This window comes from Dermacentor albipictus, chromosome 1 (genome assembly GCF_038994185.2).
Source record: "Dermacentor albipictus isolate Rhodes 1998 colony chromosome 1, USDA_Dalb.pri_finalv2, whole genome shotgun sequence".
Taxonomy (NCBI): domain Eukaryota; kingdom Metazoa; phylum Arthropoda; class Arachnida; order Ixodida; family Ixodidae; genus Dermacentor; species Dermacentor albipictus.
In genome coordinates, this window is record NC_091821.1 from 120,962,883 (window position 1) to 120,985,127 (window position 22,245).

Consider the following 22,245-nt stretch of genomic DNA (forward strand, 5'->3'; position numbering starts at 1 on the left):
ATTTTTTATCACAGAGGAGAAGTGCATTTGAAGTTAAAATAGGCTATTTCAGAAATACATTGCTGCAAAAGGTACTTTATTGTGCTCAGCAGAAGTGGAGTTATTGACAATCAAACGTGGCCTTTGCGGTGCTCCCGCTCCTTCTTCAATGCCTTGCACTGCGAAGGCTACGACGTAGCGGGATGTGCCCCCAGCACCCCACCTTCTATATGTCACCATGGCGCGCAGTTCAGATTTGATATTGAATGTTAACATAGGCGCAACTGCACAACTAATTCCAATTTTGTCGCCTACAACGCCCCAAACGTAAGCCAAACACGGTTGTCCTGAGTGAGCCACAATGCACTTAGCCAGTGGACTCGTCATGGGACCCAGCGGTGGCCGCGGTATCTACGCTGAGTAGCAGACCGCAACTACATGCAGCTGTAGTGCATTTGCACAGCATCTGCTTTGTGCACGGCAGGGCTTGAGTGTATGCTTGCACTCATATGCTTCATTCTGACCGTGCTATGTGTTGTGGATCGGCCTTGTCCTTCACCATCTTGACCAACAGATAGTAACCACAACCAACTTGCACATTTTGAAGCTCCATCAATAATTCTGCCAAGGCATATAACCAATGCCCAGGACTGAGTACGCACTGGCAAGCATGCATGTAGTATGACCTTAAGTTTCGTGTGGTTCGAGGCTAGTTCAGCGTTCAAAGCTAGTCGAAATTAGAGAGACCCGCCAGCTACGACATCATTAAGCAGGGTGGCCAAAGTTTAATTCCCACATGGGTGACTGTGGCCGAGCATGAGCAGATGATAGCCGGCTTCTTCCGGAAGTAATTATTATCGAAATTCGAAAGCACATTTTTGCCACCTTCAACCTGTTTATTGAACTTGATCAATAAATATACATGGTAACAGTAGAAAGAAGTGCACTGATCCGAACACCCATATTGATTCACGTCAGCTATTGGCCTATAGGAGCCGCATATGGGAATCCGGTTTATTACAACATAAAGCGCCCGCAATAGAGTGATGAGCAGGTTTCTGTTGAAAAGACAGCGTTTGAGAGAAAGGCGACTTTGCTCTTTGCTTGCGAGCTCTAAGCACCGCGTACAAATGCAAAACTTGGCTGAGAGATTCACAGCAGCATATGCGATCTGCGGACTATGTTTTTTCACCAAGCCCGAGGTGTGGTTGAGGATCCCTTTAAACGAAACATGAAGGGACCGTAGATATATGTTTCAATAAACAGGAGTTCCATTTATTGAGAAAGATGCACAGGGGTGCTGCACTATATGTTATGCACCCTCTTAACACTGTTGTCATAAATGTTGATTATTAGAAAGGGCATGTAGACATTAGTGAAAAAAAAAACAGAAGACAGGAAGGTGCTTAGCAGCTAAAAATTATTCTGGAAGAAGTACAGTCACTAAACAATAATTTGGAATCAGGAAGGACTGCCTTCAAGTCAAAATAAACAGAAGTCCAAAATAATGAATTTGCCGGAAGTTAATTATTCTCGAAGTGGAAATAAATAAAAAAAATAACTAGAAAAAAAGAAAGGTTGGCAGATGTGTTGCTGCACACACATATTCTTGCATGCAACCTGATCAGCCTGTACTTCAACCATTGATGTGCTGTTGATAAAGGTAGACCGAAGTATGATTAATGCGTGTGCCAAACCTGCATCCTCTGTCAACTTGAACAGAGATAGGCCTTGCTGTGATAGCTGAATAATACAGGTTTTTTTAGAAAATGAAGCAGGTCACTGACCAAGGTCAAAATAAAATTTTATTTGGCCTTGGTCAGTGACCTGCTTCGCTTTCTAAGAATACTTTTATCTGACCAGATGGTATTCTGTTGAACTCTTGACTGCAGGTTTTTTCGCAACAGTCATTTTCTGGTACTTCCCTCACTTCATTGCTGCCTTCCTTAGTGCAAACATAGAGGGCGGAATTGGTTCTGTTTGATGCTGCATGAATCAAAGTAACAAAACTTCATAACAGCAGCCAAAGAAGTTGTTAGTGACTGTGTCAATGTTTAACGTGCAAAGAAAAAACTGGGTGTGCGACATGCTGCGCATCCAGCAAGAATTAACCTGTTCACTGAAGACAGGTGTCGAAAAAGAAAAATTCAGATTGTGGTTCTTTCTAAAAAAGATCCTTTAGAGGTTGATTATGTAGCTACATTTATAGGGAGTTGTAGATATTTTGGTTCTGATTATTCAAAGGTTTTTAACATTGCCCAAATACAAAATTAACCAATGCCTGTTGTTTCATTAACTGGCAATTATGTTTAAATTATTTGTATTTACTGAGATTCTACTGTATTACAGTAAAATACCAAGGAATAGCCCAAGCAAAAGACAGAGTGTACCTAGATGAAAATAAAGGTTGGGCTATCTTTTGATATTTGACCAAAATATCTTATTTGAAAATGTTATAGCCAGTCTAGACTTTGTATGGTGAAACTTGTTTTATTTGTTATTACATACAAACACTTGAATAAAATGCTATTGCCACATTATCACAAGGCTTATCAGGTCTTGCCAAGAAAACTTTTTCCAATTTCTTGTGTGAATCCTCACCCCTTTGTTCAGTCTGTGTTGCTGGTATGTTATGTGGGGTGTATTTTGTTTGCCATTGAGCCATGTCCTCTTTCTTCTGTGAAAATTTTGCGTTAGAAAAGTCGCTCGTTTAGCTCATGAGAGTGGTGGTGTCGGTTTGTAAGTTATTCATCTTGAAGCGAGTGACTTGCAGTCCAGACAGTGAACAAGTACACGAGAAGGCACAAAAGAATAACAGAATAATTTCCTGCAAGGAACGAGAAGAAAGGGGGTTAACCAAGGGGCCCGATTTTTATTAATCACGTCATAAGAAGCCGACGAAGACACCAAGGACAACACAGGGAAAATTGCTTGTACTCACTCGTTACATAACGAGGGTTTCAAATTTGGCAACATTGATGACTTCAGGTAGCATGTGTGGGTTTATTGACCAGTTGCCTTCAGCCAAAAAAGATCAGATGCCTGCGGCAGAAAGGATGTTCCACATCTGCCGCCAAGGTTTGTGAGTGGTGGCACTCGCTAACACGCCCGGGGTTAGTTCTAGTAGTAACTCATAAATACCCTAGAAAGTGGATGGGAGAACGGTGCCAAGGTAGCTAAATTGGTCGAGCATCGCATGCGTAATGCAAAGACGTAGGATCGTTCTCCACCTGCAGCAAGTTGCTTTTTTCATCCACTTTCATTTTCAATAATTTATCATTTGTTTAGTTCACTTAGTAAGTACAAGTAATTTCCCCTGTGTTGTCCTTGGTGTCTTTGTTGGGTTCCTGCATTGAAGTGCTATGCATGTGTATCCTTTTGTGCCTTCTTGTGTCCTTGGTCACTGTCTGTACTACAACTCGCTCATCTCTAGTTTAGTTAGTTCGTAGGATTATGTGTTAAAGACAACAGAGTCCCTGTTCTGCCTTTCTCTTTCTTTGTGTTGTGCTGTTTGCTCTATTAAGATGCATCTTGCATCGAGAATTAGCGTGCTTGTCAATAGTTTATGATAACATGTCATCACAATTTGACTGCCATAAGGGAGCTTTGGGTGCCTGTGACACCTTCTTTGCAGGTGTGAAATCTGCCTGGTATTAACGGGCATCTTTTTACAAACTTTTTCTCCAACAAGAAGTTTTTGAGTGTGATTTTTATTAATGGAGTCATTGTAATGAAATGCTACCACTGTCATGCCATTGCATCCGTTCTCCCCTTTTCAAAGTTCTAACTACCGACTGCACTAAAAGCTGTGCACCACAAAAAAATTACCACAATGCTCTGCCCATTGACGCACCAAATTTTTTTGTTGGCATGGCCTCAATATTGTGTGGCACGATTCTCTATTGCACTACCCATCTTGGAACCCATAGTACTAGTAGTGAAATGGTATTGTTACTCGCCACCAGATGGCACCTCTGCTCTATCACAGAGGAGATTTCTCCTCATTTGCTTCTGCATGAGGCACTGTTTAAATCTAGCAGCCATCATATTTACTCCTTCATATTAGTCAAAAAAAGAAGTGAAAGGTGTTTTGAAAAGTTGAAAGAAAGGGGAAGTAACCTTTTGAGCAAAATTGTGGGCTGCCATCTGCATGTACAGGAATAATATTTGGTTCAGGTGCATATGACACTATGGTCCAAGGACTAAGAAAACATGTTTACCATGTTCAAAGTGTTGTGGGAGCCTGAAGCAAGAAACCACACTACACTTTGTACCAGTTTTGAACTGGCCACATTATAGATTCATATAATTTTTTATTAGTTGCATACTAGAGGGACAAAGGCTTCATATTATGGTTTCGGGGTAAACAGTCACTGCCAAAAAATAGAAAAGAAAACAAATAGAATATGTTGTGTAACTTTCGAGACTTGGTTGGAAGTAATAATAGTTACTAAGTGAATAAATATTCTGTGGGCTGACATTGAAGGCTTAATTTTTTTTAATATTTAATAAATATGTTAGCATTGGCCATATCACCATTGTAAATTTAATGTAATTATCAGATTGATTTAGGCCTTTAGAGGAGCTGCAACACTTTTTTTTTTTAATTGGAGAATACATTGTGCATGAAAGACTGTCACTTCAGGAGTCCCCTCCTGCAACACTTTTTAGCAAGTATTTTGTATCAGCAGAGAGACAAGGAGCATGCTCCTTGAAGCTTTTCTTCTCTTTTAATTTTTCTTGGTGTGCTGGAACCTGGAATGCACCACAGCAAAAGACAATACCCTATCCAGTATTGGTAGTAATGTATTATATTTACAGTGAACAAAAGAGGGTAAAGGAAAGGATAGGAAAGGCTGTGGGCATCTTAATTTTAGCTGTCTCACTTTCCAGTGGACAACTGTAGTGTCTCGCAGCTGTGGAGGAAACATACAGGATAAAAGAATACACAAAGAGGAGATACAGTTCTTGCTTGACTGTGCTGCCTTTTTTTTTTTTTATTCCTTTAATGGCACATATAACAGTTTCTTTCATGAGAGCATGTAGCATTCTAAAATCTAGGGATTACTGTAATGAAACAGGACAAGAAGTTTTTACTAGAGAGCCATGGCATGTGTATTCATTACTGCATGTCTGCTATGGATTAGAACGAGTTTGCAGCACTTCTTACCAAAGAGAGTAACATCAAAGTGCTTTAAAAAGTCTATTGTATTCATAATTTTACTGTGTCCATTGATTGCTTTTGCAATGCTTTTTTTTATCACTTCAGCATGCCTTAGACGTAGCTTTCACACTGGGCATAGTTTTCTTTAAACTATGCTATTCGAACACTTGCAAAATTTGCATTCCTTGTATTTACGCATGGCTATGGTGGAGAACGCTTTAGCTTGCTTTTGTTGTCTTTAACATTTACTTTTTTGGCATTTTTCTCACTTTTCATGGCTCCTGCTGTTTGTAGGCTCACACTGATTGGTCATATCCCTTAATTGAGTCTAGCTTTTGGATAATAGCCATCATTTGCTCCTGCAGCCTATATCATGGGGCTAAGTAAAGGGTGGTAGTGATTAGTTGAAGACTCAATAAAGCATGAACTATCTATATATGTTTCCATGCTCTGTTTAGATGAGGATTAGGTTTAAATATGAATGCAGAATATGTATGTTTTCATGCATTTAGGTGAGGATTAGGTTTAACGGTTAATGTGGAATGTATTTCGTTGACCTGCAGTTTATAGAATTACATCATAATAGCTACAGATGATTGAGGACTTGCACTGGCGAAGTCAAAGTGTAGATTTTAGAATTTTAAATTTGCTATGTAGAAAATTAATGTTCAATGGCCAAACTGCTGAACAAGCCTTTGATTAGTAATTTGCATCTTGAAGCAGTGAAGAAGTGCACTCATCCTGGCTAAGTAGTCACAATGAACCCAAAACAACATAAAGAAATCTTCAGATAAATGTAATTTGATTGGAGCACATATGGCAGGCACTGCCAAGTCACAAACAGCAGCTTATTGATTTGTTTGAAAATAAAAGTATGTGCAAGCCCAATTCAATCTGCTAGTACTAGTCTGTTGCTGGCCAGTTTGTGTATTATTTTATATCAGCATTATGCAGGTGTTGTCAGGTGTATATAAGATTTCCTGGTTTTGAGGAAACATTTACTTGTCGTCTTACTTGTGTCCATTGTTTTGCGCTAAGCAAAGTAATTATGGATTCACTTGTGTATCTTACCCTCAGCTACTTTTAAAACTAAGAGCTATCCCTAGTATTCACTTCTGTCCTAGATTGTGGCAGATCTACAACTTGTAAACGACAAACAGAATTTCTTGATGACTTGGGCTCAAGCTCTACCCTGGTTCAGTCAGGTATTCCACAATTCCCTGACCATCTGTGCCGCAGTTTTGTAGGGATGCATTTTCCAATGCTAATCCTTCCGTACCTTTTACACTTCGTCAATGGTCAGAGCGATGCTCCACCCATCTTATCACTGGGATCAGCCGGCCATGAAGGGTGGATGATAAGAGGGGCATAAAATTGAGTGAAAGGCATTGCTACAAGATCGCAACCCAGGCCACTGTTTTCCCTCCTATTTACAAAGGACATTGACCAGGACACGCCGGTCAATATATGCCTTTTTGTGGATGGTTGGGGGGGCTTGTAGAAAATTCTACATCTCTAATGATAAAATTATTTAAGGCAGATCTTCTGGCCAAAATTAAGGCCAGGTGCTTAAATATTATGGCAGGTGAGTAATAACCACAAAAGGAAAAATGGTGGAAATGAAAGTTACGCACAAAACTAACTTGCAAAATTTTACTTACAGTGCTAATGATGGCATTTTTATCTGTGGTTTGAAGTTAGAAATATTAAGCGGTTTTAATCACACTTAATTTCAGAAAGGGCAATCACATAGCCTACACTAAGAAAGAATGCTGTGAGACAAATATTCCATTTACAGAGAACTCTTCATTAAGCTACAAAGACCAGTGCTTGAATTTGTGGTGCCAGTGTGGGACACATGTATACAGACTAATAATAGCGATCTTGAAGATATCCAGTAAAAATTGGCCACATTTATTTGTAATTCTTAGTGGTGTAAAGTACAGTAAACTCTCAGTTGTACGAACGTCGGTTTAATGAATATTTCAGAATAACGAACTTTTAGAAAATCCCCAGTGGTTTTCCTGTGTAGTCTATGGAAAAATCTTTCAGTTAAACGAATTTCTGAATAGCGAATATTTCAGTTGAACGAACTTCATCAGTGGACTCAGGCTCATTTTTGAAATCAGGTCAACGAAGTTTTGCGCTCTGCAGCGCAGACGTAGCCAATGCTCGACGCCCCCCCCCCGCCCAAATTGCCTCTCCAGTGGTGTAATAGTAACACCGGCTACAATTAGAAACTGCTGGCTTAAGTCCTGCCTTTCCCCGCTGTATGGTGAAAGTGAGTAAGAGGAACAGTGCAATGAGGTGATCGACCCCGGGATGTGGACAGAGGTCTGTCACCAGCTCGATTGACAGCAACACTTTGTTTGAAGACTGTGTGCAGTGTGACAGTGAGTTCGTTACCTGAGCTGAACTATCAGATCTGGAAATTGTCCCCAGTGTTCATCCCAAAGAAGAAAAGTGCGACGAGGAGGATGCAATGGCAGAGGCACATTCAAGTCCTGTAACTCCAGCCGAGGCTGTAGGATGCCTTGGAAAGTTAGGAGACTTTGTGTCTCAGCAAAAAGCTGTGCCATAGGAAGTGCACAAAAACATTGACTCTCTGGACAGCTTTGTTACTTCTTGCACTTTAAGAACACCAGTGCAAATGAAAATTATATATATATATTTTTTTTCATTGTGAGATAGGCAGCAACGTAACTGTTACTTACTGCTTATGTATTGATTTACATAACTTCATAACTTGCATTTCACACTCTCGACTCGATGTCTGCTGTGCCCTATGCTGTTCCATATTCTAGTGAATATTCAGTCTAGTGAACTTTCATTCAAGTGAACTATTTTCTTGAGTCCCTTGAAGTTCACTCAAGTGAAAGTTCACTGTATTACCAACAGTAATCTTGTGCTTTCATGGTTGGGTGCAGTGTAAGAAATGAAGATGTGGAAAGTGAAATGATGAACACTTTCTTCATCTCCATTTCTTGCACTGTAGCCAACCACAAATCGAAACCAACGTGCCCAATTTTCTATCTTCTCTTATGCTCTATAAACCTTAAAAGTCTGCAAAACAAGAAAGGTGTTCTCATGAGAGATTTCAAATACTCTGCTTGATTTACCATGAGAAAGTTCAAGAGAATAAAAGCACATTTTTAACCCTTTTACCCAGAGAGCAACTCTGTCCTCCTGCACTAAAAAAGAAAAAAAAAAGGTTAATAATTCCTCTTGCAGAGCTGTAAAAAGTCGTATTTTCCCTGGACAATTACTGATTGGAATGACTTACCTGCAGATTTAATAAAGCATTTCTCAGTTTCCATCTTTATGAATGCGCTCGAGAAATTACGTCAAAGTCATGTTGTAGCATGTTTGTTGCCAAATTATAAATTGTGTAATTTATTTTCTCTGCTACATGATGTACTCCATCTTGCATTTTTTTTTTTAAATCTTGTATCTTTGATTATGCCACTCCTTTCAACTGCTGTATACACCACTATATATTTTTTTATTGTTCTATACAGCATTTGCAAACTGTGTCTTGCCCAGGTCTTTTCATGTAATGTCACATGTTGCTATATGTTCTAATTGTAATTTGTGGTATCGTGTATTGTTAATGCCCACACTTGCTTAAAGGGGTCCTTAACCACTTTTTATCGAAGTGGAGAAATGCATTTGAAGTTAAAATAGGTGATTTGAGAAATACTCTATTGCAGAAAGTACTTCAATGTGTTCAGCAGAGGCGGAGTTATTGGCAATCAAACTTGGCCTTCACGGTGCTTGCACAGCTTCTTTAATGCCTTGCACTGTAAGGGCTATGTTGGAGCAGGGCATGCCCACAATGCTCCGCCTGGCCTGAATTAAAATTTGATTCTGGATGTTAACTTAGAAAAAATGTAGACACCACTACTTCTGATTTTGGCTACTACAACGCACCAAATGTAAGCCATACGTTTTTCCTCACCGTGCCACAGTGTGCCTAGCCAATGTACTCGTTGTGGCACTCTGCGGCGGTCACTGTATCTACGCTAAGTAGCAGACCGCAGCTACATGCAACTGTAGTGCATATGTGCAGCGTCTGCTTTGTGCACGACAGGGCTTGAGTGCATGCTTGCGCTCATATGCTCCATTCTGACCGTGCTGCGGGGTGCAGATCGGTTTTGTCCTGCGCCAACTTAACCAGCTGATAGTAGCCACAACCAACTTGCACATTTTGAAGCTCTAGCAACAATTCTGTCAAGGCATATAACCAATGCCCAGGAGTGAGCGTGCACTGGCAAGCGTGCGTGTGGTATGACTAAGTTTCGTATGGTTCGAGGCTAGTTCAACGTTCAAAGCTAGTCAAAATTAGTGGGGCCCAAAGTCTATGACACCGATAAGCAGGGTGGCCAAAGTTGAATTGAAGCGGCTTAGTGTGAGCAAATGATTGTCAGCTTCTTTTGGAAGCATGTAATTATTGTAGAAATTCGAAAGCAGATTTTCACTTACTGTTTAGTAATTTTTATCAATAAATATACACAGTAACAGTATGAAGAAGCGCACTGATGCAAACATCCTTCTTGATGTCAGCTATTGAACAATAGCAGCCACATGTGGGAATCTGCGATATTACGAAATAAGGCATCCAGAAAAGAGTGAGGAGCAGGCTTCTGTTGAATAGAGAGCGTTTGAAAGAAAGGTGACTTCGCGCTCCACTTAGGAGCTCCACACACCGCGCATGACTGTAAAACTTGGCTGAGATGTTCACAGCAGCGTATGCTATCCACGGACTATGTTTTTTCACCAAACGAGAGGGGTGGTTCAGGACCCCTTTAAGGCCTGGAATTCAGGCTATCACCAATGTACTTGTAAATAAATGTATTAACCTATGTGTTGAGATTTGGAAGCTAACGACTAAATTTTAAAAGCAGCTAGGACTCTGCAAAGATCAATGTAGCAGAAAATGATAGGTATAATGCTAACGGACAGGAAGAAGGGGGCATAGATTAGAGAGGAAATGTTGGTAGCAGAAATTCTAGTTGAAGTGAGGAGGAAGAAGTGGAGTTGGGCAGATGATCGTAATGTCTAGTACATATAACTAGTGGATTGTTAGAGTAACACATTGGTTGCCAATGGAAGAGAAACACAGTCAAGGGGGGCAGAGGATTGCCTAGAGTAATGAGATTAGAAAATTTGCAAGCATAGGATGGAGTTGGCTATTGCAACTGAAATTGATTTATTGAATTGTTGTTGACACATTTCAAGAAAGGTGCAGGAGCTAAAGGTGCATAGCCCCTGATTGGGACTCCTGTACCTACATCTATTGCTCTGCAAATGCTCCAAATACACAAATCTTACTTGACTGCTCCTGCAGATTTGAGTGTAGCTGCAGTATGTATGTGGTCAGTCTTAGATTACGAATAGTTCCCCCAAACATTTCTAGAAAATGTTGTATTATTCATTCGTATAGCTTAAATTGGTTCTAACATACAGGGGGATAAACCACATTTAGCATGAGCATGCTAGTGCGTGTCTCGTGGTCCATGGGATACCAGCTGCGTATGCTTGAGAAAACGCTGCTAGCACACCAAGCAAGTGCAAGAGGTTTGGCTGATGCTCTGTCTGGTTCTTTGCTTGCTACCATTACTGCCAGACTCGCTGAGAAGAGAGATTCATTTGTAGATGCTTGAAGTCACTCTGCTTATTATTCATACTTGGCAGGTCTCCTGAATTTTCAACAAGGTTTATAAGTTTGGGCTCATCCTGCTTTTTTACAAATGTTGTATTGAGTTTTATGAAAAATGAATTCTGTTAGTTAAATAGTTTTGCTTGTCGGTCTCCAAGCCTTCCGTTGGATGTTTGATGGCGAAAGTACACCAGAAGGGCACTTGCTTCAAGTAAGTTTATACAGACAAGTTTCTGAAGCAAACAAAGTCAGCAACAGAAATGTTTCTAAAAAAGTAGCTAAAAGCGATGCATTGCTAGTTAGTCTGTGCTTTTCCAAGTTTTTTGTAGCTTGCGTGCTGCATGAAAAAGTTAATCATCATTAATAAAGTGTGAATGTATCCCACAAAAGACATGCTCAGGGCAAGATTTTTTAAAAAAGAAGTGCCTTCCCCCCTCTGTGTTGTGTCCATGGGATATGTACAAATTTTAAAGTTCACGGGTTAGCAGGTATGATTATTAAAATGAAGCTTTCTTTCCCTCTTTCTTCGACTTTCCTACTGCTGCTGCTGCTGCTGTGGGCTGCTGTCACACACACCGCCTCGGGGGGTGGGGGGGAGAGGTTCAGAGCCTGTATATATATGACAAGCGCGAGTCACAGAGGAAAGGCGACTGGAGGAACTTGTTTTCACCCCACCACATCAAATGTGCACAATGCCCTCTGGAGCTCCCTGGCTGTCGCCACATTAGCCGCTTGACAGCTGTAGTTATCCGTGACTCCCCTCAAAAGCATTGCAGAAGCTGCAGCGCTTCCCTTTCTACTAACGTGTGAGGCCAGAGGGGACGCAAATAGAACTGTTGAGAGGAGAAGAAAGAAAAGGAGGAGGAGAGGCAGTTCTCATATAAGAGAGGGGGGAGGTGACGTGAGAAGGCTAGGAAACCCCACTACTATACGACACCTGTTGCGGGGAAACAGGATAAGCTTAAGTTCAAGGTACGGTACAGTACATTGCTGCTTTTTCTGAAAAATAAACGCCATGCAAATAGGTCAAGCGGGCAACTTACACAGGGCATGCAAAAGCAGAGCCGCATTAATTAAAGCGCACCACATAGTCCAGGAGACTTTACGAAAGCGGTCGACCGTCAAATCAACACTTGTGCGTCCGCCGCATTAGCTTTACGGCTATGGTATTGCTAGAGGTCACGGATTTGATTACAATCGGGGGCGAAATAGAAAATGCATGTGCACTTAGATTTTGGGACGCGTTAAAGAACATCATGGGGGTCAAAATTAATCCACAGTCTACCACTACGGCTTGCCTCATAATCCAAGTGTGGTTTTCTAACGTACAGCACCATAATCCAATTCCAGTTTAATACTTCTGCCACAATGCGATGTGCCATGTGAGGAAATGACAACGCTGAACCCTCTCAGAGGTTATAAAATATGGTGCACAACAACGCCTCAAGCAAACACCTCTCCCTGTGTGTACTGTGTACTACGCAGATAAACAGCTGTGATGCACGCAAGGTAATGTTTAACGTCAACTCACCACTCTCATGTTACCCTAAACGTTGAGGAAATTAAGCTTTAGCCGTCAACATCACCGCTAATTATCGTCAATCAAAGCATCCAGCACGGAAAGCTTTGCTTACATCGATTCCCACAGTGTGCGGGATCTACATAATTTTTTTCCCGTACAGTGTGTACAAGTCAGGCACCATTTGGTGTGAGTAAGCAAGTCGCCTTTCACAGCGAGTCAGGTGGCATCCAGGTTCGTGGCACATAATACAGAGGAGTCAGTCCACATCATAATCTTTGTGCTCTTGCAGTGTAATTTTAAAAGAGTTGAATGCTAGACTAGTTGGTATTTTGACATGAGACCCATCTTGAAGTACAGCACAACAGGATGTTGCACTGTATTTCAAAATGGCTCGCAGTGTAGTTCCACAGCTTTGTTGACACCACACAAAGCATAAGCCACATGCTCGTGGGTTTATTCTTATGTGTGTTTCATGATGTAAGAGAATCTAATCGTTTTCACACATGTGAGGGACAGCTAAGAAACAAGAACGCCTCCTGTTGCAGGTGCCTTGTGGGCATTACGGAGCGCTACTTCACGGCCCATTACTTTGACCATAGCCTGGTAGGGGCTCAGGCAGATCAGGAGGTTCTCAAGACACTGCTGCGTGACAAGCTGCCTCGACTGCACCGGCACTTGGCGCAGCTTGACATTGAGCTCTGCACTGTCACCCTCAACTGGTTCCTTGCCATCTTCTTCGACTCCGTTCCCTTTGAGGTAGGTAACATTTTTCCTCTGAGTTTATTCTCAATTACCATTTTCGTAATTTCTGATTAAAATTGCCCTTGTGGCATTTTTTGGGGGGGTGGTGTATCAGCTGTGAACTGCATTTTCTTCGTGCTCTATTGATGGAATATGCAGAGGGGAAAATGGGTGCAGCCAGATTGCTTCACTTTTGTAGCTGTAACCACGCGGCATAATTTAATATATTAGACATATCTTTACACATATTACACACTTGTTAGCCCTTGTGCAGCAAGCCAACAAAGTCCACTATTCTTTGTAATAGTTTCTTTGCATCCATGCAAGGTTCTTGAGTTATGAATTCCATTTTTAGCCAGTCTTGCAGCCCTTTATTTGTAATCATTGTAATTTATAAAGGTATGGAGGGGACATGTATAAAAATTTTCTGTGTGTGTCAAGTTCATATACATAAAGGGTGAGATCATATTGCCACTAGTGCTGTTAAATGGGCTAGTTAGTTGTGAGATCCTTGGTTCAAGTTACCAGCATAATAGAAATGGGACACAAAGAGAATGCGCAGACACCACAAATGCTGGTCACTACAACAAATATTTACTTAACAGAAGGCTACTGTTATGAATCCATTTGGCTTTGCCCGCATGGGTCCGAATCCTATCCTCATCGCCAATTGTTATGAAATAACGCGAAGAAATGGTGAAAATGCAGAGGGCCGTGCAACCCTGCTCGAAGGTTGCGCACTCGTAAAGGCTTGGCCTATAAGCCCTGCACTTCTTTCTCTACTGCACATAACACAGCCAGGGCTAGGAGGCACTACCTATAAGCTACATATAGGTAACACTGTACAAGCAAGAACTGTAAAATGTACAGTGTTATTACTGCACACGCATACCACACATCCTCTGAATAAGATGGTCCATTTTTTTTTCTTTGTGATGCCCACAGAAGTGGTACTAGTACAGTTATCACCTTCTTTTTGATATTTAGCGGGGACACGTAGGCATGTGACTTGAGCTTGGCACCATGCCTGATTTGAGTGCTGGCAGCAGCAGCGCACACGCACTGCATAGGTGTGCATTGTGAGGCTGGTACTATTGCTGGATGCCGAATGAGCTGATTACTGGCATTGGGAAACGTGCGAACAACACTAAGGAAAATGAGACACAAAGCATGGAAGTACACACAGTATGGGTGTAGGACGTCAACTGGCCCTGCCACAAGGATTACATGCGTTGAAAGGTTCACGTTCGTTGCAGTAATTTTAGAACACACCACTTACGATCGCCCATTACTCACTCATTCCATGCATTCTTTTTCTTGGCAATCAATTTTTTCCTGGCACTGCCTCCATTCTGTTGCCTTCTGGCATGCCAAGTGCTACGACAGAAATTCTGTCATGTCAAAAGCTGCATGACTCCTTCGTTCTTGTTAAATACTAGTAAGATTTGCATATCATGCTTATGTTTTCAAAGGATTGAAACCTCAACTGAACATTCTTTATTGTATATGCATAAATTTGTCTACACATTGTCTTGAAAAGGCCTGGCATGGTACCAGACAACGTGGTGGAGGCAGCTGTAGCTGTGCTCTTTGTGCCTGTGCAGTGTGGTTGAACTGTTGCTGCCAGCACTTGGATCGGGCATTGTGTGAAGCTCAAACACCCGCATTCTCTGAGTACGTTGTCCATTGTTCCTTTCATGCTGATCGATTTCAATAATGTCAAGCTCTACATTTGTGTACTCCCTATACATTTGGTACCCCCTTTGCATAAAGTTTGTATGTGGTACCAAATTATGTACACTTGATTGCGTGCAGATGCTGGTGACTGTGCACGCATATTTGCAGGCAGTACTTTCAATGTTTGTAGTCTTTTGAAGTTCCTTTTATGATTCTGTCTTTAATCTCAAGCGCGCACTGCACATAGATTACAGCAAATAAAAAGTTTTCACTTTGCGTTCTGGCTCGTGTTGTTTCTTATTTCTCTCAGACTGAGTGCACACTGTACCAAGTGACTGCCTTTCAGAAGGAGAAGTAAAGTGTGTACCTCAAGTATTGCATATGTCTTTCCTAATTCAACAACTTGCATGGCAGGTTGGTCGAAGCCACAAGTTGGTACCTTTCCATATTGCAGTAGACTTCTTTCAAAATGAATTTTCTGAAAGTGTCTCAACACCACTTCTAGCACAAAAGTTTGTTTTATGCTGCTGGCCACAGTGCATTCCTTAGTGAACATTCTGTCTGCCCACATGCATGCATTCGTCACTTCTTTCAGTCAACTCTCTCCCTCATCTTTCCATTCACCTGTTCCTCTCCCACACCATATTGTAGCCAAACAGACACTTTTCTAGTGAATACCCTGCCTTCTCCAGGGTGTCTACCAACTGCGGAAATCAGGAAAACTGGAAATTCTCAGGAAAAACTCGGGAAATTTGTGCTTCTATCAGGAAAAATTAGCTATAAATTTATTGAAAAGGAACGAAATTCGCACTAATGCTGGCTCAAGTAACATAAAGAAATCATAACAAATTGTCTGCCATCGGTTGGAGGAGTTGCTAGTGTATGCAACATACAACTGACTAAGAGGATGGTTCAAATGTTCTATGGGGCAAATGCGTGGCGGATGGAGGATGAGAACAGAAAGGGCCGACGCATTGAAAAATGAACGGGAAGGAAGTGTGTTGTTGCTTCATTGAAGAAGCTTGAACTAAAAAAAAAAGTGTTGGCTGACACCGAGATGCAGGCATCCCTCATCCAAACCAAACTCTTTACACTGAGGCATTGTGTGCGGGCTGAGAGTATGTCAGTACAGTTGAGGTTGACTTTCCAGCTTCTGAGAAAAAATCTCACTTGTGACAAAGTTTGGGCCTCATACCAATGAGCTTGCTATCAGTTGGTAGAAATAGCTGTACTCGAAAATATTTGCTTTTGTATGCATCTCTTTTTATTTGTATTTGAAAATGTTCGACTCGATTTGCGATGGGCTTTACCTTTTTTTTTTCAAAGATATTTTATTTGCTGTGCATCTTATTAACCCCTCCCTTCTGTTTTCTTTTTGAATAAAATAAACTCTGCTCTCTACTATTCGAACTGAATTAAGTCGTGTTTTTTTAAAAATTTTTCTAACATGCTTACTAGAGAGTGACAGCATCGGGCGAAATGGTGTCAGCCCATCTTGACATAAAACAAAGTTCTGTGTCACTCAGGGGATTTTGCAAAGGCGCTCAGGGAAAACCTGCAAAACTTGGGGAATTTGGAAAAGTCAACTTGGTAGACACCCTGTTTGTTATATGATGACTTTTTTATGCTTAACTAGTACTTGCAATGCATTTGTCATTGCATTGGTCATTCAGTGGTCATTTGCTTTTGTGTACACCCTGCACCAGTGTGAGAAGGAACACCAGATTTGCATTCAGCCCTGGTAAATGTTCCTTGTTCTTGTGCTAAATTCAAGCAAGCACTTCAGAGTCAATTCTTCTATCTGAGAAGTATGTGCTTTGCTTGTTCATTTAAAATGCTTGAACCTATCTAGATTGAATTTTTTGGTAAGCTGAACAGTTCAGAAACCATTGTTTCGCATAGCTTCACCTCTTTTATGCTGAATTTCTGATAGGCACGCAGGTTTCCAAGGTTTGGTTGATTGATTCATGGGTTTTAATGTCCCAGTCAACTCTGGGTTGGTGAGGGATGTCATAGGGGAGGGCTCTGGATTAATTTTGACCTGAGGCTTTAAATCTACAATGGCGTCTTTCATGCTATACACATAGTATATAGTTTTCTTCTTATTTTGTCTGGAATGCTAGCGATTACTGAAAATGATTTGAAATGTGTCATGGGGCATACTGATAGGAGGGTTAGTGAACAGTGAGCATGTCACTGATGCTAAGTAAAATGAGAAAGACATATCTAATCTGAATTTCAAATGCAGTGTAAAATTGTGCGTTGTTGAAAGTTTTCTCTTATGGCATTGACCATGTTGTGTACTCTCACCTGGAAACTGGCAATTTATTTCCTTTTTAATTGCCTGTAAGTGATGCCCGTAGTTTAATGGGCCCAGGGCATTTCTTCGGCTTAAGGTACATTTACTAATTCTACAGTTAACTTTAAACATAAACAAATCAAGAGCACCGCACCCATATTCTCATAAAATAAATTTCATCGGAACCTTGTCTTCTGCGTGCTGACACTGTCTGGTGCAGTTTCTCTTCATCACAGGCATTCGCTGACATCTCCACATTCCTCATGCTACACTTCACTGCCTGCAGGGTTTTGCATTCCATGTCAGGTTCTGATACTGTCATAAAAAAAAAGGGGGGGAAAGGAGAGCTGAATTGCATTTTATACCATAGTGCACAGGCTGCAGTTGCAATGATACACAGTGCTAGCACAAATAGTCTTGATTTCATCCCTCTTTTTTTACTCGGAGAAACGTAAGGTATGGGAACCAAATGTCTCTAAGAAAGGAAGTCCTCCAAGTTTTTTTTTCAAGTTACAATTGCTTGTTATTAGTACTGTCTTACTCTTTAAACACATTCAGATGCTAATTCTGCTGGCAATGTTTACTGGAGCAGGTGGTCAGTGTTGGCCAGCATGGTGCCACCTGTATCTCATGTATCTTACATCAAAGTTAAATAGGAGGTATAACAACTGGATGAGCAGATGCCTCCTGAGATGAAAAGAGTAGACACTAATCTTCAGCTGGAGCCTGCCCTCTTCAGACCTGTGGCAGTTACTAATTTGTGACATGGAACAAAACTGGCAGGGCATTGTCTTACTGGAAGAATGTGAAGTTAATCATGGGCTTAGTAAGTCGAGGGGGATAACTCCTATTGTTACTCCTTTGGTGAAAAAAAAGAAAAAAAAACCTTTGCCGGCATCCCCATGTGCCCTTGTGCAGGTGAAAGCTTTCACATAAAACTATTTACTTGTCACAGAGATGCACAAAAGTTAGTTGTTCAGCATATGAGAAAATAAAACTAGTTGAATTGTTCTGCAAACTAAGGAAAAATAATTTTGATTATCGTCATTGTGTCCGTGCAATGCCTGATATCAATTGCGGAGGTCATGTGTGCTACCACTTTATGTATACTATACACCAAGTGTTTTATTTATTTATTTTTTTTTAGAGTCAACAGAATTTTAAAAGATCACCTGTGGTGGATAGTGCAATTCTAATCGTTGAGCTAGATTGCTAAGAGAGGCAGATATTACTTGGACAAGAAATCGAAATGCACACTAATTGACTAATCAACAAAAATGCAGTAATAAACTTTTTAGCTAATTGCTTTAGGGCACGGATTGCAGTTTACAAATTGTAGTGGTTGAGTTTGCAAGGCTTGCTGACTTGGAACGAATCCTAAGGAGGACACCAGCTCAGAGATATGTGATGTCAAATGCAGTAAAATGCACTTGTTTCACTTGCTTTCTTAACAAAACACCCTTTTAAGCATTCATATCACAAGAAGCCAACAAACACTGACACTAAGGACAACAAAGGGGAAATTACTTGTGCTTAATAAATGAAATAATGAAACGATAAATTAATGGAAATTAAAGTGGATGAAAAAACAACGTGCTGCAAATGGGAACCGAATCCACAACCTTCGCGGTTGTGGGTTCGGTTCCCATTTGCGGCAAGTTGTTTTTTCATCCACTTTAATTTCCATTAATTTATCGTTTCATTATTTCATTTATTAAGCACAAGTAATTTCCCCTATGTTGTCCTTGGTGTCAGTGTTTGTTGGCTTCTTGTGATATGACTAATAACAATCGGGCCCCTCGGTTAACCCCCTTTCTTCCCTTTTATGCATTGCAAGACAAAAATAGTTGGAATAGCAATGCATTTCATCACTCGCTCTGGAAACACATATCCTGAAAGTGGTGTCATCCTCAGAATTCATTCGAAGTGGATATACTTTCTGATCTCACCACCCACAATTAGTAAATTGCAAGATGTGTAGTAAAGTGACCGGTTCAAAATTTTATAGGTGGAAATGTATTAATTAGCTGATTACTCATGTCATTTCAAACGAAGCATACTTGTTGAGACATAGACGAGCACTAAATCACACAAACACGAGTGTTGAAATCACACTTGAGCACTCATTTTTGTTTGATTTAGTGTTTGTCTATGTCTCAACAAGTGTGCTGCCTTTGAAATGGTAATGTACTGACCAACTAGCCCACCAATACCTCCTGAGAATATGCATTTGAATCGATGGTAAGGATAATGTCCACCTCTTTGAGTAATCTAGCTCGAATGTATATGACTGTGCCATCTGCTGCAGGTAATTTTTCAAAATTCTATGAATTCTAAAAAGAAAAAAAATCCCGATAACATGCTTGTGTTGTGTCTACATGTGTGTGCCTTAGACATGATACACATCTGGACATATCATGATGGAACGAGTTGGGTAACAGTTGTGCTGGGGGTTAATACGGAAATTCAACAGGGTGCTTTGTTACAGAACTTTAAAAAAATGCCTGTGGCAAACAGTGAAATTTTGAGATAAGATTTTGCAAAACTTTAACATTGTACTTCCTGTCTTTCAGTCCTTGCTGTGCCCAATAAATATTTAGAAAACATACCGTTACTTCCTTGTACACTATTTTAAAGTTGTTTCTTTAATATTGTCTAAAACTTTTTTTATCACAGTCACACTTCCCTGCTGCGCACAACAGAATACTGCAAGATCTTGCGTAAATATATTATAAACCCAAATATAATACTGTATTTACTCGAATCTAACGAGCACTTTTTTCCCTATAATACGGGTCCAAAAATTGCGTGCGCGTTGGAATCGAGTACGACCCTAAATCTGCGTTACCATATCGCCATCGGCATTTCAAAATGGCCGCCTGGTACGCGCTTCGAGCCTAGCTCAGTGATGCCACGGCTGCTGATTTATCAGTAGGTCTACTGATTTTTAACATTTTCTGCTGATTCAGTGATAAAGCGCTTGAATCTGCTGATTTTCTTGCTTTTCTACTGAAACGAAAGCGGAATCTGCAACTTTTTCAGTACACAGGATGGACGGATGGATGGACGGATGGATGGATGGATGGATGGATGGATATAGGCAGGTTGCGAACGTACACTCTAAGAACAGTTTACACCCTTTGGCTTGCCCCTTCTGCCACCCAAAAATAATCGTCATCTGCCTTGATGCGTTTCCTTTCTTTATCGCTGCAAGCCCGGAACTTTCCAGTGACGAACGGCACGCGCGTTATCAGAAGAGGCACTCCAAAGGGTGTGAACTGTTCTATACTGATATCGCGCGTGCCGTTCGTTACTGGAAAGTTCCGGGCTCGCAGCGATAAAGAAAGGAAACGCATCAAGGCAGATGACGATTATTTTTGTGTGGCAGAAGGGGCAAGCCAAAGGGTGTAAACTGTTCTTAGAGTGTAGTTCCCGCGCCTACTAGGGCGCCCCTCGCGGCGGCGAGCGCGGAACCGGCAGGGTATACGACCGGCGCGCTTGCGTTCGGAAAGCCTGTATGTGCACTGTTTCGCGCGTAGCTGTTGCCTTTTCTGAGCAATGCCCAAGTGCAACCCGAGCTGTTGAGTAGTCGGCTGCAACAGCACGTACACCAAGTCACGAGGAACAAAGTTTTACAGGTTTCCAAGCCGACCGTATGAAGCAGAACGGCGTCAACACTGGATAGCGCTCGTCCGACGGCATAGGCTGTTTTATGTTCCGGCGTTATGCCAAGTGCGTTAGAACGCTGAATTCTTTGATTTTACAGCAATGATGGCAGCAACGGGACACCTGCAGTCAGTGGCGTAGCTACGTTGTCTGGCACCCGGGGCCCATAGGTCTTCTGCCCCCCCCCCCCCCCCGGTTTATTCGAGGAAGGCAAGGATATCAACAATTTCCGTGTGTCTCCAGACGTATATGACATCCCCCACCCCCCACTGGCCCTTTGCACACGCCCCCCCCCCCCCCCCGTTTCTACGCTGCTGCCTGCAGTGCGTACCAGGATATGTAGCAAACAAAGTAGTTTGTTCCCACACGTACTGTACCGCAGTAAAGCTGTGGAACTCTTTCTCAATCCTCTCCCATTCAAACAGCGCTAGGGCTTGCTGAGAGATTTGAGGAGGGGTTGCAGCCGGCTGAGCTGGCATACACCCTTCTGCGCCCAGCATATCAACGAAGGGGCAGTTGAGATCACCAAAATTTTTGACAACGTCGTTTATTGGAACCTCCTTTGCGCGCACTGAAAAATCGCAACATAAAAGTATCGCACTTGCAGTAACTTGGGCGAAAATATTTTCCCAGCGTAGTCTAACACATATGGTAAGTTCATCCTCTTTTTTGTGTTTGGGGAGAGCAACGTTGAATACCTCTAGGTAGGTCTTACGAATCGTTCGTACGCCCCACGTTCTTGGATGAGATGTTTTGGATTCCTATTTGCCGTCCTGTATGCACAGGGAAACTACCGCGGTGCCCTTGCACTTCCTTGCGATGCTAGCACGGCAATCGCAGCTCCCCGCTAGGATTTGTCTGCTGTCGCCGATCTTCAAGAATCAATGTCGCCTATAATTTCATGCGTCCACACCGTAGATAACGAAGTAACTTACGCTGAGTTTCACGCATCTCGCTGGTGCATTATTTTTCGTTTACGGAATAAACCTAGCAGTCACTTCCGATCAGTGCAAGTTCAACACTTCCCTCACGGCGTAGACGTGCCCCACTTCAAATAAACGACTTCCTTTGTCTAAATTCTTTTCACCAAAAAAGCTATGAAGATATTGTAATTCCCGAAACTCGGTTAAAATTAATATCGGCACGCTGTTTCGCGCCATCGCTACTGTTTGACAGGACGCCAAACACGCAGCGCGGGCTGCTGACGCCGCGAGTAATCCTACCACATTCGCGCAACTATTCGTCAGATGGCGCTAGGGGTCGGAAAGACAGGGCGCCACCTAGCACTTGCAACGTGCCCATAGAGGTTACAGAGGTTATATTAACGTGATGCCACCTAGCGAGAGAAAAAAAAACGTGGTTGGCTCTGAGGTTAACATGCATTCTTGCGTGAGGCGGTGAATTTGTGAAAGTGGGTGCATACCATACCCCACAACTATGAAACCACCATTATCATCATCATCATCATGACCAACCGATTTTTATGTGCACTGCAGCACGGAGGCCTCTATGGAGGCCTCTCCCAGCGATCTCCAATT

General features: G+C 41.7%; 1 protein-coding gene across 8 annotated transcripts in view; it reads left to right on the forward strand.

Annotated features, from left to right (window-relative positions):
* LOC135904829 (uncharacterized) overlaps positions 1-22,245 on the forward strand; it is an 809,532-nt gene that overhangs the window by 197,669 nt on the left and 589,618 nt on the right. For all 8 annotated transcript variants that reach the window (XM_065435817.2, XM_065435820.2, XM_065435818.2 and 5 more), the window contains one exon: positions 12,870-13,080. In XM_065435817.2, the coding sequence (XP_065291889.1) occupies positions 12,870-13,080 (211 nt within the window). The remainder of the gene's footprint in view (positions 1-12,869; positions 13,081-22,245) is intronic.